At 44.5% G+C, this 25,700-nt stretch overlaps 2 protein-coding genes across 6 annotated transcripts in view; one reads left to right on the forward strand and one right to left on the reverse strand.

The window, feature by feature from the left end:
- Window positions 1–9,326: 9,326 nt before the first annotated feature.
- Window positions 9,327–25,700, reverse strand: part of RAB33A (RAB33A, member RAS oncogene family) — a 28,227-nt gene continuing 11,853 nt past the window's right edge. Inside the window, exons 1-3 of one of the 2 annotated variants that reach the window (XM_079122718.1) lie at window positions 20,561–20,814; window positions 19,653–19,949; window positions 9,327–9,906 (exon numbers count right to left, since the gene is read on the reverse strand). In XM_079122718.1, the coding sequence (XP_078978844.1) occupies window positions 9,451–9,906; window positions 19,653–19,910 (714 nt within the window). In that variant the 5' untranslated portion in view covers window positions 19,911–19,949; window positions 20,561–20,814 and the 3' untranslated portion in view covers window positions 9,327–9,450. Of the gene's footprint in view, window positions 9,907–19,652; window positions 19,950–20,560; window positions 20,815–25,700 lie in introns of those variants that run through there. The other variant, XM_079122717.1, reaches the window with a different exon arrangement.
- AIFM1 (apoptosis inducing factor mitochondria associated 1) overlaps window positions 24,624–25,700 on the forward strand; it is a 37,526-nt gene continuing 36,449 nt past the window's right edge. For 2 of the 4 annotated variants that reach the window (XR_013760979.1, XM_079122716.1), the window contains exon 1: window positions 24,626–24,880. Coding sequence is in view for 3 of the 4 variants with exons in the window: in XM_079122716.1 (XP_078978842.1) it covers window positions 24,775–24,880 (106 nt within the window). In the remaining variant the exon portion in view is untranslated. Of the gene's footprint in view, window positions 24,881–25,700 lie in introns of all 4 variants that reach the window. The other 2 variants (XM_079122715.1, XM_079122714.1) reach the window with 2 other exon arrangements.

Raw genomic sequence — 25,700 nt, forward strand, 5'->3', positions numbered from 1 at the left:
TAAAATGGTCTGCAACTATAGAAAACACTTTTGCAGTTGCTCAAAATATTAAATATAGAATTACCATGGGACCCAGCAGTTCCATTCCTGGGTGTATAGTCAGAAGAATTCAGCCAGGGCTGGTGGACACCCATAATCCTGGTGACTCTGGAGGCTGAGGCAGGGGGATCACCAGATTCAAGGCCAGCCTCAGCAATTTAGTGAGACTGTGTTTCTAAAAGAACTGAGGATATAGTTCAGTGGGAAATGTGCCCCTGGGTCCAATCTCCATTAACACACACACACAAAAAAAAAGAGACACATACCAGCACATGTGTATTCATAGCAGCACTATTCACAATGACCAGAAGATTGAAACAGTCCAAATGTCATCAACAAATAAAGGGATAAATTGTGGAATATCCAATGGAATATTATTAAGCCATAAAAAAGAATGAAGTACTCATAAATCCTGCAACGTGTGGACCTCTTAAACATGTTAAGTGCAAGGAAAAGTCACTAAAGGTCACTTGTTTTATGTACTACTTATGTGAAATACCCAGAATTGGCAAATTCATACAGACAGGCTGATTTGTTGTTTCCAGCAATTGGAGGAGCAGGGTATGGACAGCACCTGCCTAATGGGTGTGGAACTTTATTTGGGGGTAATGAAAATGTTTTAGAACTAAATAGAAATGGTTGCATGATAGTGTGAATGTACTGCCACTAAATCATTCACTTTAAGATGGTTAATTTTATGATATGTGAATCTCATATCACTTTTTAAATTAAACTGGGAATATAAAGGAAACCTCCTTAACCTAATCTAATAAAAATCTGTAGTTAACATGATTATGATGGGAGAAAGGGTTGGCAAGAAGGCCCTGATGCAGGCTCATGCCTGGCTCATAAAACATAATAAGGGGGCTGATGTTGTGGCTCAGTGGTAGAGCACTCACCTAGCACATGTGAGGCACTGGGTTCAATCCTCAGCACCACATAAAAATAAATAAAATGAAAGGTCTTGTGTCCACCTACAACTAAAATTATATATTAAAAAAAAAAACAAGTAGACTGATGGCAGTACAGTAGATCTGGAGGCTAAGGGGTGGCAGATAGGAGACAGCCTGAGAGGTCATGGGGACCACGTAGCACAGAGCCTTACAGGCAATTTAAAGTATTTAGTGTTTTTTTTTTTTTCCTGTTTTGGGGAGCCATTAGTAGTTTTTGAATGGGGTAATGCAAATTATACCTTGACAAACACAATGAAAACAAAAGTCCTCTCGGAAGGTTGAAGCAGGAGGATCACAAGTTCAAAGTCAGCCTGGGCAACTTAGACCCTGTCTCAAAAATTAAAAAGGGCTGGAAGTGTAACTCAGAACTAGATGTTTTCCTGGTAATCAAAAGGTGGGATCAGGTAGAGAAGTATGAATGTTCTTCAAATTTCTAATTATTTTGAGAATAAACCAGGCTTACTTTCAAACAAGGAATGTTGATGAACAGGATAGAGAATCATTTTAGCAAGCTATGGTGATGCACCCCTGTCATTCCAACTAGTCTGGAGACTGAGGCAGGAGAATCACAAATCTGAGGACAGCCTGGTCAATTTAGTGAGACCATCTCAAAATTTAAGAAGAGCTGTGGATATAGCTCAGTGGTAGAGCATTTTGTCAAGCATGAGTAAGACCCTGGGTTCAATCCCCTGGACCTCAAAAAAATTTCTCAAGTACAGTCTTAATAGGATCACTCCAAGCTGCTGTCTTGAGAAAAAGCTGCATGCAACCCAAGGGTGTAATTAGGGTTATAATAATCCAGATGGGAGATAATGGGGGCTTAAACTAGGATGGAAAGAGCACCGGATAAGTGACTCAATTTGGGGTATGTACTGAAGGTTGGACCAACAGATTTTGTTGATGGTTTCAATGTAAAGAGAGAGAGAAAGAAAATGTGGGGGACAGCATGGCCATTAGCCTAATCAACTGGAAAGAAAGGGTTGATATTAACTTACACATAGAAGACTTTTAAAGAGAGCATATTTGCAAGAGAAGATTAGGACTTTGGGACATGTTTGATTTTGAGATACTTATTAGTTATCCAAGTGTCATAAACATTTGGATATATGAGTTTAAGGAAGAGTTCCAAACTCTCAATAACATTGAATTTATTTTAAAAAAATACAAGACTATATGAGACCACCAAGGAATAGAGAAAATAAAGTCTGCAGACCAAGTTCTGGAGCCTTCAGACAATAAGAGGTTAGGAAGATGAAAAGGAATCAGCGAATAGAAACTGAGAGGCCAGTAGTGTGAGAGGAACACCAGAGAAGTGGCTGTGTCTGGAAAATTCCAAGTGCCCTGTTTGTAAACCATGGATGCTAACTTGTTTTAGAGTTTTTGGATTCTGTGATTCTATTTTGGTTATACCTACACATCACTTATAATTTGTTGTTAGGAGAAAATGAATTCTGAATGGTAATCATTTAACAGTGTGTATATGTCAAAATATCACATTGTACATGTTAAATTTACAATTTTATTTGTTAATTATACCTCAGTAAAGTTGGAGGAAAGAAAGGGCCATATACTACTATTCCCAACAACAGAAACAAGGACTTGACACTGAGAAGTGAATTATCCCAATTACTTGTAGGCACAGTTAATTCTACATGGACTCTCATTAAAGTAACACTTTGATTTCTGTAAAATAAGGTATCTAGATCTAGAACTAATGTCCATACTTTATAAATTGGCTGCATAGCACAGTGGTAGAGTGTGTATTTAGCATGTGCAAGGCCCTGGATTCAATTTCAAGCACAAACACATGTACATTTACAGAAATTCACACCCAGAAATCTCGATTACTTGTCCAATACTATTAATTTGAAATTCAATACTATTAATTTTATGAAAACATGTAATAGCAGTAGTAAAGTATATCACAAACTTGTGAGATATATATATATATATATATATATATCTTGTGCCAGGTGCTGTGGCATATGCCTATAATCCCAACAACTTGGGAGGCTGAGGCAGGAGGATCAAGGCCAGCCTGGGCAATGTAGTGAGATCCTGTCTCAAAATAGAAAGGACTGGAGATATAGCTCAGTGGTAGAGTGTTTGCTTAGCATGTGTGAGACCCTAAGTTCAGTCTCCAGCACCACACACATTGTAAGATTAAATTCAGAGGGCCACAATACTTTATTGCTGGGAAATAGATTAAGTACAAGGAACTGAATCCAGGCTTGGCATAAAGTTCCTTTCCTTTCCTTCCCCTTCGCTTTCCCCTTCTCCTTCCTTTCCTCCTCCTTTCTTGTCTTTTTGTGTGTGCGTGTGTGTGTGTGTGTGTGTGTGCTGGCGATTGAACAAAAGGGTGCTTTACCACTGAGGTGTATCACCAGTCCTTGTGCTTTTTGATTTTGAGACCAGGTCTCACTAAGTTGCTGAGGCCGACCTCAAACTTGTGATCCTCCTGTCTCAGCCTCCTGAGTCATTTGGATTATAGGCGTGTACCATTGCACCCCCAGCAAAGTCCATTTCTCATCTAATTCAACTGCATCATGGCTTGGGGGAATCTCTGTGTTCCCAATGTATCAGGCCTACTTAATTCCTTGGCTTCCAAAATACATCTCCCTGTGCAGGTGAGGTGCTTTCTCAGTATCTCCCCTTCCGCCCTCCTACTGGGCTAGTAGTTCTAAACAGGGTTCTCAAGCTCCCCTCAGGAGAATTCACCCCTCATGATTGGGCAGAGGTAGTTTCAGGACATCCTCAACCCGTTTCCCTATTTATTTAGGTACCAGGGGTGCTTAATCACTGAGCCACATCCCCAATCCTTTTTATGTTTCATTTTGAGACAAGGCCTTGCTACCTTTCTGAAGCTGGCTTTGAATTTATGATCCTCCTGCCTCAGCCTCCTGAGCTGCTGGGATTAGACATGAGCCACCACACCCAGCCCATTTTCTTTTATGAAAGTAACATTCCATTTCCAGGTGTCTCAGTGCCCAAATAGGGACTAGGATTATTTCCTTCAGAAAATGCTCAGTACTGATGTGCATGGTGGCACACACCCGGCTCTCGGGCCTGCGGCTAGAGGATCGTGAGTTCAAAGCCATCCTCAGCAAAAGTGAGGCACTAAGCAACTCAGTGAGACCCTGTCTCTAAATAAAATACAAAATATGGCTGCAGATGTGATTCAGTGGTTGAGTGTCCCTGAGTTCAAACCCCAGTACTCACCACAAAAAAAAAAAAAAAAAAAAAAAAAAAAAGGAATGCTCAGTACTGGTCAGAAAAACTTCAGATAAACACTCTGTTGCCTTCACTAATCTTACCAGCAGGAGGCGCATGGCAGACGTGCAATCTCTTGATTGTATTAATCCTGTCTCTTGCCTTACATCCAGAGTGGTACTCAGTGTGAAAAAGTGTTTATACTCAGGTTGGGTCTTCAGTTGTCTCTTGTAGTTAAGAGGCTCTTACCTACTAGTTTCAGGCAAACAGCCCAAGGACAATGGGCATAACAGGAACAGTTTCATTTATTCTATTTAGAGCCTGAAAGGATCTACCTCACTAGATTGAGTTCCCTGGTCGTGCAGCTCCCCCTGGGATTCACACAGTTGGTTTTGAAGCTCTGATTCAGGAAACAGTTTCTGATTTTAGAGTTTATCATGAAGCCTAGGGATAATACCACACACCTGGAGGCACAGCAGAATCATCTGTGGACATTTTTTAAATGCAAATTTGCTGCCCCCATACATCAGAGTGATTGGGGCTGGTGCCCCAGGAATGTTTGTTAACAAGTGCCCCATAGACTTCCTGAAGTTGCCTATGAACCAGCATTTGGCAATCATTAGTCCAAAGGTATCTCTGGGATCCCCATCTCAGTCCTGATACCCCAGCACCAACTTTTAGGAGCATGTACAGGCAACAGGGCTTAGAATCAGAACAAGATTGTAACTTAGGTGGCTGCTCCCTTTGAATTGTGCTGACATCTTCAGGGGTATTTAGGTGGTTCAGGACAGTAGGTCAGCTTTTCAAGAGGGAGCAAGGCCCCTTCCAGTGAAGTGATGAGGTGTGATCAGTGGAGAGGGCCCTCTATGAAGCAAGGCAGCAACTCTGTCCCCCAGGTGTTATGAGAGAGTAAATGCTGGCCTCTGTCTGCATCTCTGGGTCAGAGTTTCAGAAGAAGCCGAGCCTTGCTTTCCAGGGAGCTCTCAGCACACGTCCACACCCTCCCCACCCCCAGCATATACTCAGGTGGGCTGCGTCTCTTCTGAGGGTGGAGCTTCAGCTGTTCTGGGCTGGGGATCCCTCCTGGCCCTGCTCTAGGCATCGGTGCTCAGAGCAGCTTCTGGCTTTGGGTTTTCAGACTGCAGGACCCTGCAGAGAGCATGTTGGGCCTCACTGAGTTGGCTGGAACAAATCCTCAGGCTGGACCTGGGGGCCTGAGCAAATGAGCAGATACTGGGGGGAGGGACAGCTCTGGAGGGCCTGTTAGCAAGATTTTGCCCCAAAGCCTGAGCAGCAGAGTCCTGATGGCTGTGTGGTCCCAGCTATTGTGCAAAGCAAGGACATTTTAGGGACTCCGTTTGACCCAGAACTGACACTTTAGTCAGCCAATCAGGCTTCTTGGAGGTATCTGGTCAGTGCATCATGTTCTTGCTTATAAAATAGAAATCATCGTCCCTACCTCATAGGGTTAAAGAAGCATTAAATGAGATAATGAATGTCAACACAGTGCCTGGCACATAATAAGCATTTAAATATTAGTAGTTATTCTCCTGGTTCTGCTCTGTAGTACAAGCAAAGATCCCAAGGTTACAGGTCTAGATAGTGAAGAACTGTAGAGGACAGAGAGTGGCCTTCATGGTTAATTCCACAAACAGTGATGCCAAATGAGGAACCTGGAAGCACTTACTTCTTTTGAATGCCTCCACTTCTCTCCATCCTCACAGCAACAAGGTTCTATGGCCTTCTGGGTTTCCTTCTGTCTGGTATGCTTTGGATCCAACCTGTTCCCAAATCCTTTCCCTCAACCTGAGGGATGCCTGAGCACCATCGTGCCACCTTCTGTTACCATGAGTCAGTCCTGGGACCTGGAAAGGGACCTTACTAGAACTAGGGTCCCATCTTCCCCTGCATCTTCCCCTGTGGAACTTAGGGACCCTGGCAATGGACTGAAGGAGATCTGGGTGGATTCTGGAGGTTCTCAGGTTTCCCGAAACCACAGTGGTGAGCCCCAGAACTTTTTGACTGTCCCCAGGTGACTGAGGGAGAACAATCTCATACTGTGGGGAGGAATAAGATCAGGTAGGTAAGGCTCAGAGATACAATGGGCAGGTCAGTGACTACCTGCTGTTCACAGCACAATGACAAGGGCCTTGACAGTCTAGAGGAAGTTTTCAGAGTCTGGTTTTTAAGGTGGGAGCCAGGCAGCATGGAAGTGACATCCCCAAAGCACACACTCAGGAATCACCCAGAAAGGGGTGTCTGTCCATCTCAGGGGAGCTCAAAAGTGGAGACTTTTCCTTCTTGCAGTTCAGCAAGCCTGCTGAATCTTTCTGAAGGTTACTGAGTCTAGATGGTACTAAAACCCATTGGCTTCTCATTGCACTTAAAAAAATCCAAATCCTGCTGGGCATGGTGATGCACACCTGTAATCCCAGTGGCTAGGGAGGATGAGGCAAGAGGATCACAAGTTCAAAGCCAGCCCCAGCAATTTATTGGAGCCCTAAGAAACTTTGTGAGGCCCTGTCTCAAAAAATGATTTAAAAAAAAAGGGGGCACTGGGGATGTGGTTCACTGGTTAAATTCCTATTAGTTCAATTCCCAATACAAAAACAAAATCCCAGTCAAGGCCACAGAGCCCAAATAGACCTGCCTTATGTACTTCTCTACCTCATCTCCCACCACTATCTCCCTTGCTTGCTCTATTCCAGCTATACTAGTGCCCTTTCTGTCCCTCAAACCTGCTAGCCTCACTCCCGCCTTGCAGTCTTGGTATTTGCTGTTTCTCCTGCTCGGGGTTCTCATCCCCATAAGCTCACATATTTGCTTTTCCTCATTCAGTTCTCAGCGCAAATGTTCTCTCTTCAAAGAAGCCTTTTGTGACCTCGCTATCTGTTTCCCTCCCCGAGTTTACCCTGTTTTATGGCCCCTGGAGTCCTTGTCACTCTCTCAAATGATCTCTCATATATTTCATTTCTTGTTTAGTGTCTGTCTCCTTTCTGACAGCAGGATTTCACTTGCATGTATACTTTATATGTATCTCTGGGGCTTAAAATAGTGGCACATAGTAGGTACATGGTAAATATTTGTTAACTGCCTGAAAGGTGTTGGAAGCAATCCAGGTCAAAGAAGAGGCAGTCCTGGTTAGAGGACTTGGAATGTTGTCATCCTGGTTCTGCGACAGCTGTAAGAGCTCCTGACTAAGTGGAACCAGGAACTAGACCAAAATGTACCCATTAGGGAAGTCACTGAGAGGTGGCCCAGCTGCAGAGCTGGGCCAAAGTGTGCCACAACAGCAGGTTGTGTCCTGGGCATGAAGTCAGCACCTATAGTCTGAGACAAGGTAATGAGGTGTCCCCTCCAACAGAAGCATAGTAACTAGGGTTTCATCAGTTAGCATATCAACAGTCAACAGAACCCCTCCCCTTTTGGTGAGATTCAGGAGCAAGGAATTGTGTGCAGACAACTGATAAGACTAGCTCTAACCTGGGTATGAAGTAGGTTCCAAAGAGGAATCCAGGCAGAAGTCAAGAGATGAGAACCAGACCGGGAACTGAGCTGAGCCTCAGGCTAGATGAGCATGGAAGAGGGCTACAGGGATGAGCCAGGCAGGACCAGACAGGCTCTTTGTTTGGGTGGGAAGCACATCTGGTGTGCATTACCCTTTGCTGTCTGGGAGCACAGCTGCATACTCTTAATAGGAAAGAGCTCAGGAACTGCCATCCCAGGACCTATTCACAGTGGGATTCCAACAAGAGGGCCCCCAAAGGAGCACGCCTCCCCCATCTTCCTGGGGCTGTTGAGGATATGCCTTTAATAGCCAGTTTTTATAAGGATCACCCAAAACTCTCATTGTCTCAAAAGCCAGGCGCAAACAGTTCTCCCCGATGTGCAGGTCCTCCCCAAACTCAGCTCTCCACTAGGGCTCTCTTGGGCCAGAATCCCAGTTGTCCTCCCATCCAAACCCAAGGACATTCCTACTTCCCTAATTTTGCCCAGTACCCTCCTCTTTACCAATCAAAACATCACACTTTGATATACACAGTAAGTCCATTTGGTTTTCTGCAAGCCTTCCCTGATGTTGAGTACTTAATACTTTCAATCCCCAAAGTACAACCTTGCACTTGATGTTGTCTAATTCTTGTTCTCAGGTAGTTCTAGTGTTATGCATTTTTCCTGTGACTAGATCATAGGGCCTCTGAACATAGAAGACATGTCCTCTTGTTACATGTATTCCATACCATCCAACAAAGTTCTGGGGGCAACCAGGTGTGGTGGCGCACACCTGTAATCTCAGCAGCTCTGGAGGCTGAGGCAAGAAGATCATGATTTCAAAGTCAGCCTCAGCAACTTAGTGAGGCCCTAAGTAACTCAGCAAGACCCTGACTCTACATAAAATATAAAAAGGGGCTGGCGATGTGGCTTGTGGTTCAGTGGTTAAGTGCCCCTGGATTCAATCCTCAGTACCAAAAAAAAAAAAAAAAAAAAAAAAAGGCTGGGAGCATAATAGCTATTTCCTAACTTCAGCCCTGCCCAATCTAAGAAAGGGCAAGGGAGGACAGGGGGACACCTTTGGTGTCCAAGCCAGCTTGGTGAAAAAAGGGAAGCAGGATCTAACTACTGTGGAAGCAACTGGGCCTGCTGGGCAACCTATACTTTTTATTTTTAAACTTTAGGAAATAAGAAGAGAACAGTCTATCTGGATATCCGAGGCACAGTCCTAGGAAACACTGAGTCCACATTTCCTTTCAAGACTTGTCTACCCTACCGCCTGCTTTGTCTCTCTAGAAAAACATATCTGGCTTATGCGCCATCCCCTCTGGGTGTTTCTGCCCATTGATGACACTGAGCAAGAGAATGAATTAGTCCCAATGAATGATTCAATGAGTATTTCAGGTAGCATGAAAGTCTGGAACAGAGTGTGCATGGGCATGGGTATTTCACTCTAGTAGGGCAAGCTGCCTCTTCCACTCGTTGCAATCTGGATTGGCTTTTGGGGGCTGAAGGTGTAGCTCAGTGGTAGAGCACTTGCCTATCATGCACCAAGGCCCTGGATTCAACCCCCAGTAGCACAAAAAGAAAGAAAAAATGTCTTCTGAGAGGAAAGTAAGACATAAAGCCATGTGATAATCTATACAAATTTTATTTTGATATCAATTTGTATGGAAACAAGCAGGTGTCAGCATTATGCAGGCACAGAAAAAGGGAAAGAAAAAACTCCAGTGATAATTTGTATTTACAACATTTGGTTTCAACAAGGACAGGAAGCTTTACTGTTAGCTTCCTGTGGGAACTCCAGTTTCTGCACCTTGCCCTGCTGTCTCTCAGCATCTCGATACAGCAGGGATTTCTGGGCCTTCAATCGGCAAGCCAGGCACATGAAAATTGACTCCACGTTCTGGCTCTCTTTGGGGTCCTTGGCTGATGTCTCAAACAAGAGCATGTTGTGGGCATCAGCAAATTTCAGGGCTAAGTTGGAGGGCACCTGAATCTGTTCCCTCAAGTCACACTTGTTGCCCACAAGCACCTTTGGGACTAGTGGGGGCACAGCATGCCCATTGCATTCTTGGATCCACATTTTGAGGTTGGTGAAGGATGTCATCTTAGTGACGTCATAGACAAAGACCACTGCATGCACGTTGCGGTAGTAATGCTCAACCATGCTTTTACGGAAACGTTCCTGACCTGCTGTGTCCCACACCTGAACCTGGAAGATACAAAAACCCATATGTGGAGTCAGTAAAGGAAACAAAACCAGACAAGAGAAAACATGGTTCTGTAGCATAAGAAAATGAGATTATACGGGCTGGAGTTGTAGCTCAGTGGTAGAGCGCTTGCCTAATGTGTGAGGAACTGGGTTCCATCCTCAGCACCACAAAAAAAAAAAAATCAATAAAATATAGGCATTGAGTCCATCTACAATTAAAAAATAAAAATATAAAAGAAAATGTGGTTACAAGCCCTGACACAGGAAGTGGTTCTTGACAGATGAGCAGAATGGACTTATCAAAGTACAGAGAAAAATTTTAGGGTTTGTCAAGTTTTTCTTAAGATTGTTAGTTGAAAACAGAGTTGAAAATCTGAAGGTTTTTAGTTTAAACACTAGGGCATAAATTGGTCAACTTTTCTGAAGGGCACTTTGGCAATATTATCGAGAAATGTTCACAACTCTTGGAATTTGTAATCCTACTTCCAGAAATCTATACAAAAGACATAACAGAGATGTGCTAAAAATTCTGCACAAAGATCTTAATCATGGTGTTATTTATACTTTTTTTAAAAATAGGAAACAACCTAAATCTTCACTAGGAAGCAAAAGTATTTATCTGTTCAATGAGCTATTATGCAGCCATTAAAAGTAATGTTTCCAAAGAATAAATGGCAAGAGAAACGCTCATGAAGTACAAGGTATTATAAAATAAAAGAATAGATACAAAATTTTTTCAGGATTGGAGGTATAGCTCAGTAGTAGAAAACCTGGGTACAATCCCCAACACCACCCAAAAACAATCACATGCTATTGTGTCAATTTTTAATAAAACAGTAAACATAAATTATGTATGGGAATGAATGGAAATGTATACTTCAGAACATTAGTGATTATTTATGAGCAGTGAGACTGTAGGTGGTGATTTTTTTGTATTTTTCAAATTTTCTACCATAAATATGCATTGCTTTGTTTGGATTTTTTTCTTTTTCTTTTCATTTTTCAGTGCTGAGGATTGAACACAGGGCCTTTTTCATGCTAGGCCAGCTCTGAGCCACATCCCTAGCCCTATTGCATTGCTTTTTAAAGAAAGCAAAGTTAGTGTTAAAATCTCACCTTTCCGCTCAATTTATTTAAGTCACAGGATTTATTCTGCACTTTGGCCTTTGCTTGTTTTTTTTTTTTTGTTTGTTTGTTTTTTGTTTTGTTTTGTTTTGTTTTGTTTGGTACTAAGGATTGAACCCAGGGGCACTTAACCGCTGAGCCATGACCCAACCCTTTTTATTTCTTATTTTGAGACAGGGTCTTGTTAAGTTTCTTGGGGTCTAAGTTGCTGAGGCTGGCCTTGAACTTGTTATCCTCCTGCCTCAGCCTCCTGAGTCACTGGGATTATAGGCATGTGCCACTGTGCCTGACTGTTTTTTTTGTTTTTGTTTTTGTTTTTGTTTTTTTATGAAGACCAACTTATGAAAGAAAAAAAGCTGGTATCAGTAACATGTGCAAAGAAAATGCCCAGGGAATACTCTGGAGTCAATAAACATTCAAACCCAATCTTTTTTCCCTTTATATATCCAATATCTTGGACAAGAGACATTCATGCTCAGAGTGATGGTCCCAATGCCCTATACAATTCTCAGCTATCAAATAAAATTTGATTATGGCCACTAATTGACTACTCTGGCTCTTAAAACAATGTATAGCCTTCGTTTGAAGTTAGTGATCCATAAATATAATCTAGTAAATATAATTGAATCTCTTTGCTAAGTGAAGATACTACAGGGCCCCAGAGCCATCATTCTGAACATCAGTTTTCAGTCCTGGATCCCTTTCATCATCCTCTACTGACATGGCCTCCGGTGTCTTCAGCATAACCTTCTGAGTTACCCCTTCTTGTATTTCAGTTTGCATGTCCCTTGGTCAGAACTTCACCTCCTTGCTCCTAGACTACAGTATTCTTTTGATTTCTGGATATATCCAATCCACTTTCTCCTGAATGCTACTTTCAGACTAGCCTTCCCAAATCCCATTGTATCTGCATGTCATCTTATTCTTTAGGAAATTACAGTGGCCCTCTACTGTGTGTGACTTCAAATGGAAAATTTTTTGTCTATCATAAGTTGACTTTCCCAACCTGGATTCAAACTATTCAGCTAGCTACCCCTTGGTTCATTTCCTCCTCTGTGCCTTCGATCCTGCTAGTCCACCCTTCCACTGTAGATTTGCTTTGCCCTATCCAAATCCCACCCATTCTTGAAGGCTTAGCTCATATCTTCATCTTCTTCCTCAAACTTTCCAAAACTTTTTTTTTTTTTTAGTACCAGGGATTGAACCCAGAGGCACTTAACTGAGCCATATCCGCAGCCCTTTTTATGTTCTATTTTGAGACAGGGTCTCACTAAGTTGCTGAGGCTAGCCTTGAACTTGCAGTCCTCCTGTCTCAGCCTACCAAGCTGGGATTACAGGCGTGAGTCACTGCATCTGACTACTTTTCCCATTTTCTATTCAATTCTCTTTTCTTAGGGATTTCTTTTGCATTTTGAGTCTGTATCATACCATTTAGAATATGTGTGTGTGTGTGTGTGTGTGTGTTTTCTCTGATTGTTTTGTCAGTGCTCTGGGCACCTCTCCAGGTATACTGTAAGCGGTCTTTTTCTACATCAAATCACTCACCATCAAGGTTTTTGTTATCATCAAAAGCACGATTGGCCTGAGCCACCAAAACTACAAGCAGACCGGCAGTCTAGGTATCTGCCAGGGCCATTTCAGAGAGAACATCTGACTTTGGTTACACAGAAAAACCAAAGGCCTCAAAGATGGATTTGCTTCTTCAGAGAAAAAAGATTTTCATTTCTTCCACCTCTCTGGTGCTCTGCACAGATGAAAGGGGAAGTAGGCTGAGAGAAGACTGGAAGTCATGGGGAAGGGAGCAGGTCTAGCCCAGGAATATCATTACCACTTGGCTTCTGATCTCCGCTTCCCACCCCACCCCCAATAGTCTTAACTCTCCCTCCTGCCTCTGAGTAACGTTGAATCCCTATCATCCCTCAGGCTTGTGGCAGATGCTTTAACACCATGAGCTCAGGACTCTAAAAATACCTGCCACTAGCAGGAACACTGGTGGGAGTGTGTGAGGTGTTTGAGGCTGAGTAAGGTTGGCCGTTTGGCTTTTCTTTGGCTTCCTAATTGTGTACACCACCCAAGCTGCCGGAACTGCAGGGAGGGCCCTCTCTGCTGGAGACCTCCTCTGCCTTTCCAAGGGTATTGCTATCAAGAGCCTCCTTCTGGAAGCTTTTATTTGGAGGCTCAGAATTTCAACAGCAGGCACTGCTCCCAATCCAGCTCTTTATAAACCTCATCTAAGTTATTTGCACCCCTGTCTGTAGTGAGAGGTAAGCCTGGAAGCAGGCTGCTCCTAGGAGTGCAGCCTCAGCGCCCTTGGAGAAGGAGCGATAGCAGTCAGGTCCATCAGATATGGGAAATGATTTCTTTGTGTTTGGGGGTTCAGTGTTCCAATTCTTCTCAGCATCCTTATAACCCCTGGCCCCTGGCCTTTCCATAAGTACCACCTCTACCCAGTGCACAGGGCTGAACACAATCCCTTACACACACACACACCCCAGATCCTCATTTCTATCAGAGGGCCAGTGAGGTATAGTGGAGTCAAACCAACATGGATGCAATTCTCAGCCCAAATCATGTATTTGTTGGGTGTCCTTAGGAAAGTTACTTTTACTATCTTCAGTATCCTCATCTGCATAAATGAAGATAGCAATAGCTATCATGTGAGCATTAACATTCCTTGTAAGTACGACATTATGACTAAATGTAGTCATCCCTCATTATCCCCAGAGGCTTGGTTCTAGAACCCTTGGAGGATGCCCAAATCGTGGAAGTTCAAGTCCACTATACAAAATGGTGTAGTAGTTGTATATAACCTACACTCATCTTCCCATATTCTTTAAATCATCTTTAGATTACTTATAATACCTAGTACAATGTAAATGCTACAAAAATAGTTTTTATAATGTATTATTTAGGGAATAATGACAAAAAAAGTTTGTACATGTTTAGTACAGATGCCCTTTTTGAAAAATATTTTTGGGGGCTGGGATTGTGGCTCAGTGGCAGAGTGCTCGCCTTGCATGTGTGAGGTACTGGGTTCGATTCTCAGCCTCACATACAAATAAGTAAATAAAGGTTCATCAACAGCTAATAAAAATATTTTTAAATTTTTTGTAGTTGTAGATGGACAGAATACTTTTATTTTACTTGTTTATTTTTATGTGGTGCTGAGGATCAAACGCAGTGCCTCATACATGCCAGGCAAACACTGTGCCACTGAGCTACAGCCCCAGCCCCAGGTACAATTATTTTTAATAATTTTGGCCCTTGGTTAGTTGGATCCTTGCATGTGAAACCAACGGATATAGAGAGCCAACTGCCTGAGACGACCAGAACCCCCACCACTGAGTCTGGATGGACAATGTATTGGGTGCTATTGGAAAGACATCATTCCAGCTCTTCTCCTTAGTATTGAGTAAAAGACTAAGCAAGTAATTTAACCACCCTCAACTGAGTCTCACTTTCCTCCTCTGCACAATGGGAACTCCTTCTCTCATAGTGGCTGGGATGAGCCAATGAAATAACGTATGAGAAAGAGCTGCAAAATGTAAAGTGCTCTGCAAATACCAGTTGTTATTCTCTGAAAGCCCAGCAGCCCTCCCCATTAGTCTTGCTCCTTGAATCTTTTGGTTCTCACCCTGGAAAGCACAGAAAGCTTGGCTTCTTGAAGCTGAAACAGAGCCAAGGCAAGGGCAGTCCAGTGGGGAGGGGGAGAGAGAGGAATTCAATCAACATGCCATGGCTGACTGGAGGCAGGTGGGTACCAGAGGAGGGTTGCGGGGCACAGCATGGGGAACTGCCACAGGTAATTTGACCTTTTTTTAAGTTGTGGATGGACCTTTATTTTATTTACTTATGTGCAGTTCTGAGGATCGAACCCAGTGCCTCACATGCTAGGCAAGCGCTCTCCCACTGAGCCACAATCCCAGCCCCATTCAAACATTTTTAACCATTTTCCTGGGGCTATCCCTGCCTTTGCAAGTTTTAGCAAGCCCTGCATCCCCTGCACGTGCTCTTAGCTGACATGGGTATTTCTTTTCTCTAGGGAACATATCTTTCTATAGATGAGGCATGAATGTCCTTTTGTTGGAGACTGATGGGGGAGGGTAGAAGTGCAAAAAAAGGAGAAAAATACATCTGTAACCTTTGGGGGATACCCCAGTGGATGATGGGAAAAGTTTAAAAGAAATCCTTTTTTAACTAGCTGGACTGTCCCATCTGCATCTAAGATAAACACACAAAGCTGATACAGAATGGCAAAGGAGGACAGAGACAAAGAGAAACACACACAGAAAAAGAAGCAGCCAGGGAGACAGAGACACACACACACACTGATGGATAATTAACCATTAAGCTAACTGGCAGAGGATGGGAGGAAGCTCAGAAGCCCTAAGGAAGACATGATGTCATTCTTACTGCAGGCAGCTTCTGAGGAACACTGAGCTCAGCCTCCATCCATTTGCTACAGTAACCCAGGACAGTGTTTGTTTTCAGTGATCAGCAGAGGAAGAGAAATCCACAATCCTAGGCTGCACCTGCACAGCCACAACTGACCTGCAGTTTGCCTGACCCTGAGGGCTGGGGCATAAAGGGTACCCAGCCTGGGTGATGAACTGAACTAAACAAGAGACAAGAGAGCTGCTTCCATGAGAATTTATCAAGAATGGCTTAAAAATTAGTTTCTGAGTTTTCCCTCTACTACCTACCCCCTCAACCCTTATGAAATGTTTTCTGAGGCTTTTCCTCATTTTTCTTTTCTTTCTTTTGTGGTGCTGTAGATGGAATCCAGGGCCTCACGCATGTTAAGTAAGTGCTCTACCAGTACATCCCCAGTCCTGTCCAGTTCTTTAGACTGAGGCAGACTCAATATGGTTTAGTTAAAACTGTAGGTGACAGACACCTAGGGAAGTTCCATCCTTCCTTTCAGGGTTAGGGGATGCCTCCATACTTCCTAGACTGATGTCAGGCAAAGCTATCAGCTTTCCCATATGATGTCCCTCCGTGTCCTGTTACAGGTAACCTTGGTGGGTTGCATGGACTAGTGGTGACTTATGTGCTTGTCTAAGCCTAGTAGCATGATGCATGAAAATAGCACAAGGGAATTAGACTTGAGTTGTAGGCCTGCTCCTGTTTAATCTTGGGCAAGTCTCTTTCCCTCTCTGAGCCTCAGTTTTCTATCTATAAAATGAGTACAGTGGATTAGAGAATCTCTAAGTTCTCTTCTGTCTCTGAATATTTTCTAATTCTTATGTCCAAAGTACAAAAAGCAAGACCAAGGAACTCTAAGTGTTCTGGGTTATTTTTCTCCACTGCTGAAAATGGAATTCAGAGCCTCAATCTTGCCAGGCAAGCACTCTTCAGCTGAGCTACAAGCCCAGTCCTGAAGGAGACATCTTGAAGGCTCCTGGGTCCTTGGGTTATATCCCTGGGTCCCAGGTCTAAAAGAGATGGCAAGACTGACTGCCTCCCACTGAGCACACTCCCCTAACCTAGGGACTGGATATTGCCACCTAGAGCACAGCACAGAAGTAAAGAGCATGGGCTCTGAATATGGGTTGAAACCCTGACCCCATCATAAGGAAGATAAAAAGATGGTGAAGTGTTTGGGTTTGAGAAAGTCAAAGACATAAACTTGGATCCATGTGCCTTTGGGCAAGTTATTTCATCTTTTCCCACTTCAATCTCCTTATCTGTACAATGGGGATTATAACAGTCCTAATTTCATAGGGTTGCTGTGAGTATCAAATAAGACAATGCATGTGAAGTACCTAGCCTGGGCTCTTGGTTTATTCAATAAACAGAAGTTGTTTCTTAGTACTGCCTAATCATTGGAGGTTTTCCTTGAGGTCATTTTCACCAGGAAACTAAATTGTAAATGTTGTGATGGATTGGGGGTGGGGTCATAGTGAGAGGAGAGACCAAATGGGGCTTCAATCCCCTAAGGATGGCCCTGGTGATTAAGAGCGTAGCTTCCACTATAGCAAATCAGTCATTCCCCAGTAGGGGCTGTCTTATGCACTACCCTGGGTCACAGGGAGGCAGTCCATGAGAGACCACACCCTACCCTTGGGCAGAGGACAAGAGCTTCCTAAGACTTCTCTACCATTCTCCTGCCAGGGCTGGGATTTCATGACTTGACAGCCTTCTATTGCTGGCTGTGGTCTAGGGCTATCTCAGCTTGTCACACTGGACTTTTCTCCCTCCCCTGAAGGGGGAAGCCCTTGGCAGTCATCTCTTAGCATGGTTTTGGCACTTGTTCCTTGAGAAACTCCAGGTCAGCCAGAGGATGAGGCAAAATCTTCTCCTATCTAGATCATGTGCCAGCTGCCATGCTCTTCTATCTTCCCACAGACATGCTGGTCTCTCGCCTGCTGGCTTTGGCAGCAACTTTACAAGAAGCACGTTCACCATCTCCCCATTCCCATACTCCACCCAGAGTTCCTTCAAAATCTGCCCTCAGAGGGCTCCTCCTTCAGCACTGTCACAAGGCTTTGTCCCCTTGAAAATATCATCTTCCCAAAAAAGCCCGTATTAAGCACTTATCTGCACATGGTGTTGTGCTGAGCTGTGTGTCTAGTGAGTCACACTGTCACAGGCTCTACCCTCTGGGAAAAAGTCTGGAATCTTTGGCAGAGGCTGTGAAACCTAGTTGGGCTAAGCACAAGGGTATTAGAAGGGAAGAAAATTTTTAATAATCTCCCCAAGGCCATTGGGTAGAAATGGGATCCATTCTTCACCTCCCATTCCTTACTTTCACACTTCTTTCTCCCTTCTCCTCTTTTCCCCTCCCCTAGACTCCCTAATACTTCCTTTATCCTCCACCCAAACTTCAGATGAATTTATTTCCCCACTTTTAAATCCAGGGTATCATCATTTAAGGATTTTTGAGGGTTTAAGAGCCCATCCACATATTTCCACTTTGGGGAAAAAAGCATATTTTAGACATTACAGAACACTCTTACAGCCTTACATTAAAGAAGCTAGACACACTAGAGGAAGTCCTAACCATGCAAACATCAACATGAGAGCCCCAGGAAAAGACAGGGATGGTTAACTACCATGACTTTAAAAGGGTATGTAGCAATTTCCCCACAAAATGCAAGGAGAAAAAAGATTGCAAGTTCAAAGAATACTCTACCTTCCTGACCCTAGTACTCTGCCTTATCAATGCTGAGCTGCCCATCTTCCTGCCATCTAGCGCCTTGACCTGGTTTCCAAAGCCATTTAAAACACATTCATTTCAGCCGGGCATGGTGGCTCATGCCTGTAATCCCAGTGACTTGGGAGGTGGTAGGATTGCAAGTTCAAAGCCAGTCTCAGCGATTTAGGGAGGCATTAAACAACTTAGCAAGACCTTGTCTCAAAATACAAAATAATAAGGGCCGGAAATGTGGCTCAGTGGTTAAGGGCCCCTCAGTTCAATCCCTGGTACAAAAAGCAGTTCATTTTAATAATTAAGGAGTCTTGCACATTTGGGAGTGTTTCATCAGTCTCCTGTTTTGCTCAGTCCTCCTCTCCACTTCACCAAGAACAGTGGCCTTGCAGTTTCTTTGAATGTTTTACCAGCAAGAGGTTTTCCTTCAACCATAAGCTCAGGAAATGGCCAACTGTGAGTCCAGAGGGTCTCCAGTGTCCCTAGTGCCTTTTTAGGAGCTTCTTTTCCCGCCATCCTGCCCCCCTCTCCTCCTATGGCAAATTGCCCTTGCCATGTCCTCCCTCCTTTCACCCTTTGCACATTGACATATTTCTGTCCTATTGAGTCTCTGCCTTTTCTGAACTAAACAAATGATCAGACAAGAATATTTGTACTTAGCCTATTTGATAAACTAATGGGGAACAAGCACTTTCCTTGACCCTCAGTTAAGGTGCTCAGCAGTTTTTACAAAGGCCTTCGGAACAATACCAACAGAATGAGTAATGGGCAGTTCAGTAGGTACCCCCCAGACAAGTAAAGAAAATATCATTTGAGAAGGACTATTACCAAAGAACAAGTTTTGCCAATTTTAAAGGGCCATCAGGTGACCCAGTCTCAATCTTTAAAAGGGTTCATGGCTTTGTGTCATAACCACCCCACTCCACCCCAATCCCAACTCAGCCCTAACACTGACTAATAAAGTGCAATTTTAAATAAAGCAGCTTTCATTCTCTGTGGATTTCCAGCATTTCCTCCCCTCTGATGCCACCAGGCTTAGCAAAAGTGGTGTTTTTTGCAGCCTATTGGCACTCAAGAGGTAAAAGAGACTTCAAGATTGTGTAAAGTGCTTTGGGATCCATCCCACAGACAAGAGCCAAGGGATGCCTCCTGCCTCCCTCTGCCCACAGGTGCCGCTGCTCCGGCTCAGCAGGTCAGGGTCAAGGATGAAATCAAACATGCTTTTCCTGGCAGAAGCTGTCAGGCAGGGGCAAATAATAAGAATGCAACCACTCCCACTGGCCCTAAAAAATTGGGTGAGGTGGGGACCAAGCTAGTGAGAGAGAGGAAAAGGGATGAGGAAGTGTGGAGGGTCTTGGGGCTCAGCAAGGTCGATGCAGCCAAGGCTGGACATTTAAAACCACTAGAGCTATACCTCAGGCGAAGCCCCTTCCCCCCTCCCTCCCTTCCCAGACCTGACCAGCCGGATCACCTTGATCTTCTCGCCCTCGATTTCCACGGTTTTCTCCCTGAAGTCCACACCGATGGTGGCTTCAGTCTTGTCCGGGAATGTTCCCCCGCAGAAACGGAAGGTCAGGCAGGTCTTGCCCACGTTGGAGTCCCCAATCACAATGATTTTGAAGATGCGAATCTGCACGTACTGGTCCAGGGATGAGTCGAGATCCAAGGATGCTAGGCCAGCGGCAGAGGCGGGCTGCAGGTTCCCATGGCCCAGGATGGGCTGCGCCATCTCCCTGGGACCGGACGGGGCCCCAACCCCCCTCGAGGGCTCCACACAAAGAAAACGGCCACGTTAGTGCGCTCGAGGCAAGCGAGCTTTGTGCGTGTGTGTGCGTGTCTGTGTGTGTCCGCCCGTGTGTGCGTGCGCCGGCAACGTGTGTGCGCGCGCGCGAAGGGGGTGCCTCTCGCCCTAGGCCCCCTCCTCCTCCAGCGCACCCTCCTTACAGCTCCAAGGCACCAACACAAAAGCCAAGGAGAGGAGAGATGGAGGAGAGTGAACAAACCGCGAGCCTTCTGCCCGTGTGTGCCCGAGGACCGGACGCCAGGGCATGTGATCTTGTGCCATGCCTTTGCATAGACCCTCCCCTGTCTGGACCCCAGGGACACACCGGAGGGAGGACGACTACTGAGGAAAGGAAGGGGGTGGGGAGAGTGGCACACACCGCCCCGGCGTAGTCTTCCTTTCTCCCTGCTCCCATTTGTCTTATAGGTTTTAAGCTCCCACCCCGCTCCCCCTCCCCGCTTGCCTGGAGCGCACAAAGTCAGTCGGCAGGGAGCATAGCTGGGGAGGACAAAGAGAGCTGCACCCTAAGGCATCACTGGAGCACTTTGGCTTCAGTGCAGCCAACTCAGGGGTGGGGGTGAGGGTGTCAGAGATACCTCTTTCACTTCGGGAGCGGCAGGCAGCTGCGCCACTCCTCCTTGGTCCACTCTCTCTCCCCCAACACCACCACCACCACCAAGCCTTGGGATGAAGGGATGCTCTGTCTTATTGAGTAAGCAGGTGCTCTGGCGGAGACCAAGGAGCCAGGGAAGGCGCTGCCAAGACACGCAGTGGGTTGTAGGGGGAGCCAGCGCAACTGAAAGAAGGGAGACAGGGGGTGCGGATGTGCGTGTGTAGGGGGTGTTACAGTTTCTGTCACAGACTTGCCAGATGTAGGGGGGCGCGTACCAGGCGCCAACCTCCCCTCATCACACCACGAGCACCCATCCTCTGAATGTTCAGGAGAGCGGTTCCCATTGGCTGCCGCAGTCGGTTGTGTTTGGCTGGCCAATGGGGAAGGCCCGCAGCGGGAGAGGGACGTACAGAGGATAGGGGAAGAGGGGGAGTTGGTGGTGGCAGCTCCAGAAAAAGGGGATTTTGTTTCTGGGGCTAGCCATTACAGGTCCAGGTGAGGGATCGTAGGACGTGGCATAAGTTCCACAGTGCCTTGCATTTGTGAGCCTTAAATATAACCATTAATCCTTCCAGGATGACAGAGTTTCAAGGAGAATTGGGAATCCCTAGGAGGGTTCACTACCCCCTCTGCAACTGAATGTAGAACAAAGTGGTTGGGTCTAATTTGCCAGAAGCCTAGATTATGCTTGGAAGCTGATAAATGAACACAACTTTCTTATGGTATTAGAGGGCAGCTTCCCAAAGCTTATTAATCATCACACATCTTGGTCAAGACCCATATTCCCTCATCTGAAAGTGATTTGCAGGTTCATAATGTGTTTGAAATCAACTTTCCTGAGGTACAATTTGCATACAATAGAGAGCACCCATTTTATATTTGCTTTAAAGAATACTCCTCCCTACATTTCATTGGCTAAGGTGACAGTGACATATGCCAATAGCACCAACATATGAGATATTGATAATGCCATCAGGGATTCCAGCTGCACACATACATAAGCTGACATCTTATTTGTATGTGAGTCTGAGCTGCAGGAAGAGACAAATGTGACTAAATCCATTCCCACCAAGAGAAAAACAAATCAGCGTATGTATCAGTGATATGTCTGTGAGCAAAGTGGAAGTGACTACTCAGTTAAGTTACTCAAAATGGGGTCCTCTAGTTATTAAATGTATTAACTGAGTTAGCAGATATATTTATAGCTAACCCCTTTATCATATATGTGGGTCACCCATTTCTAAAACCCTGGATCATACTATTCAACGTTAAAACCATCCAGAGAAGGAATTAATCTTAGTTGGTTAATCCAAGGTCATCATCCTGAATACCAATCACCATGCTACAGCATATCAATCACCATTGCACAGTATTTTGGTGATCTTTACCTACAGAATAGCTGTAAAAGGGAAGGGAGAGAGACCTATTAATTGGGCACGCCATGTACATATAGTGGAAAGAGTCTTTGCCAACTCATACCTAGAATTAATGCTAGCTTCCTAGGAAATGTAAAAATAAGCATTATAACCATGTAAGATTATTTAGATGTATACTTCTGGCAAAACTTGTTACTTGAGTCTACCTTTGTAAGGCACAGATATTGATTTCTGGGAATATGGTATTTTAAAATGGGCTCTTTAGTCAGGCAAGGTGTCAGTAATCCCAGCAACTTGGAAGGCCAGCCTGGGCAACTTAGTGAAACCCTGTCTCAAAATAAAAAATAAAAAGGGCTGGGTTGTAGCTCACTAGTAGAGTGCTCCTTGGTTCCATCCCCAGTACTACAAAATCAAAACAAAATGGGCTATTGTCCTAATAAAAAGGGGTGTGTTACTTGTATGGGACAAGATATTGGGGGGCTTTCAAATAAGATTTTTGGAATCAGTTTGATGGGTAGTTTGCTTTTTTATAAAATGGAAAATATAATTTTTAATTAAAAGGACAAGAAAACTACCTCATTGCTTTTGTTGCAAAACTAAATGTGCTTCACAAATGCTGTTTAATTTTGGATCATTGAATTCTTTTGAATTTATGTGGTTGTTTCATGAGACCCTGATTGTCACGATATTGGCAGTGTTTTCCAACACCTTTTCCACCAACAGACGTGATCAACTCTGTATTTAATCAATCCATGTTTATTATCATTTTCATTATTATCTTGTTGCTGTTAAGAGATGGGAGTCTCATTGTCCAGGCTGGCCCTGAACTGCTGGGCTCAGCCTTCTGAGTATATTATTGGTTTTTAGATATATCAATAGACAGCAATGTATGTAAGGCTTTTTTTTTTTTCTTTTTGTTTTTGGCAGTGCTGGGGATTGAATCCAAGTCCTCTCCAGCCCCAGTGTAAGGCCTTCAAAATATTAAATAACTATAAATAATTTCCTTATTCTGGAGTTGTTTTTTCAATATTTATCTCTAGGTAAAATGTCACCCATTGACTGTACTTCTGAACACCGATCTAGTTTTGCTGAATGGATAAGGAAACCCTGGATAATTTTCATCCAATAAAGATTGCTTCCTGGGTTAAAAACTTCTTAAAACAATACCTGTAATTTCACTTCCTATTATCATTCAACAACAACAACAAGAAACTTCATCACCTACAAAATTAGGACCAAACTCTTTTGCCAGTTCAAATCTTGACCCACCATACTCACCTGTCCTTATCACTGCTTCCTAGCAGTTATGTACTGTCATTGTCCCACAAAAGTGTGCTGGATTTTCCTTTTCATACCTCGAGACCTTTTAATTTAACAAATAGCCTGGTGCTTGCTCTAAGACACTTTACAAATATTGGTTCATTTAATATTCCTAATGCCCCTGTGAGACTGATAGATGAGGAAAGTGAAGTCATTAAGTGACTTGCCCAAGTGGACCAGCCAGGATTCAACCTGGGTTCCTATGGATCCAAAGTCAACATGCTTAGCCAATAAAAATGTTACCTTTGGTCCCAATGTATTCACCACCTGAAATATCATTTCTCCTCCTTCACTATTTGAACGTTACTATTTCTCCTTGGAGAGATACAACTCCAATAACACTTTCACACGAATTTTTTCCTTAGTGATTCCATCCCAAGCTCTTCTCTCTTGCTCTGGCACTGTGCCACATAGGATTATTATTTAAATGACCAGAATCTGTCGTTTCCCCAACTAGACAGTAACCATTTCCAATACTTTTTATATCCAATTAGAGTAACTTTCGTACTACAGCCCAAGAGACAAGTGCTCAATTAACATGTTAAATTAATATGTAGCCCAAATCTTTGAAAAGGGGATATATTTTCTGGATACAGTCAAAAAAAAAAAGTTACTTCCTGATTTGGCTTATACTTTGCAAAGTCAAAATACCTACTTAGAGTCAGCCCCTCACCCTACTCCTCCCACAACTCAAAGTCCTTTCTGGGAAGCACAAACTTTTACCAGCCTCCTGCTCTCAAGCGCAGAAGCCATAATAGCACGAGACTATCCGCTGCACCCTGTACAGTGTCTAGAACATAAATAGGCACAGTATAAAAGTGGTAAGGGGAAAGAGCGTGTGACGATTACTAGTCCCGGAAACAAGCTGGGTGGAAAAAGAGCCAGAAACCTGTAAAAGACGGAAGCACGTCCCGGATCTGGGAAATCAAGGGTCCAGTTTCGGACCCACGGAAAGACTGGAAGTGGACCACAGCAAGAGAATCCGGAAGGGTTAAGTGCCCAGTAACCTAAAACAGAAAAACAATACGATTCAGGGGTCAGCGGGGTGCTGTTATCAGTTCCTGTCACCGACACAGCGGCAGTACCAGTCACAACCGATAGGCAAATGGCTCCACCGGCAGCGCCTTAGACAAATCTCCAAATTCGCTCGCCCCAACTCACTGCCACTAACTCTCAGAAACTTGCTAACCCCAGCCAGAGCCCGGGTCTTTACAAAGCGTGCGAGCACACAAACGCATGCGCAAATCCTATTACCTTGCGGGCCAATCGCACTGCGATGCTGAGTGCTACGTCTGCGCAGTAGGGCTCTGGTCGCAGTTCCCAGTTCCTGGCTCTGGCGGGCGGGCTTCACTGTCCAATGTCCACCCGCAGCTGCGGGGAGGAGCCTGCGTAGTGTGCGTGTGAAAGGAGGGGGGAGCGGACCGGGGCCCGTGGTGTTTGACCCGGCCGTCGGTGAGTGAGAGGAAAAGGAAGGAGGAGGTCCGGAGTAGCGGTTGCCGAAATGTTCCGGTATGGAGGCCTTGCGGCGGGTGCTTTCAAGCAGAAATTGGTGCCCTTGGTGCGGACGGTGTGCGTCCGAAGCCCCAGGCAGAGGAACCGGCTCCCAGGTGACTGACTGACCCATCCCGGGCAAACCCCACCTCGATATCCAAGGGCCTGGGTGTCCCAGGCTACCCATTCCTCACAGCGCTCCCCCACCCTTCGAAAATCTTACGCTCACTGTCGCGTGAATTCCAAATTGGCGGGATATAAACCTGAGTTTGCAGAGGAGTCTGCATAGCCGTGCCGACCTGACCTTCAAGAGATTTGAACCCCAGTAGTCGGCTTGCGGCCTTTTCTGGGGAGGGTTTTCTGTTTAGGGATTACAGAAAAACTGGGCATCTCATTGTCCACCCCAGTCTTCTTGCCACCCCGCCTCGCCTTTTTGAAGCAATGAGGTCAAGTAAGACAAATCATTTACTGATGGTGAGACTTTAAGCAGGACATTAAAGTCATACGCCTAAGTTTCCTGTAAATGAGGCTAATACCTGCTCTACCTTCCAAACGCAGATGAGATCTATGGATTTGTATGTCCTGTGAAACAGAAACGGTTTAATGCAAAGTGTCAATCTGTTGTGCACCGGACACCAAAAGAATTGGCTCAAAATTAATTTGAGATACCTGGTCAGTTTAATTCTTTGTGGTGGTTAATGCTTCAGAGAGAGTTTGCAGAACACATTGTATTTGTCTTCCATGAATTAAGTTCATCAAACTTTAGAGCTGGAAGGGTTTTTTTTTTTTTTTTTGTGGTAACATTCAACCCACTCATTTTATGGATAATAAATTGAGGCACAGAGGTGAAATTACTTGCCCAAGGTCATATAATTAGTAGGTAGAGCTAAGGATAGTTTGCCAGTATCTAGGCCCCTAATCCTCTACAACCCCACC

The sequence above is a fragment of the Sciurus vulgaris genome, assembly GCF_902686455.1.
Source record: "Sciurus vulgaris genome assembly, chromosome: X".
Taxonomy (NCBI): domain Eukaryota; kingdom Metazoa; phylum Chordata; class Mammalia; order Rodentia; family Sciuridae; genus Sciurus; species Sciurus vulgaris.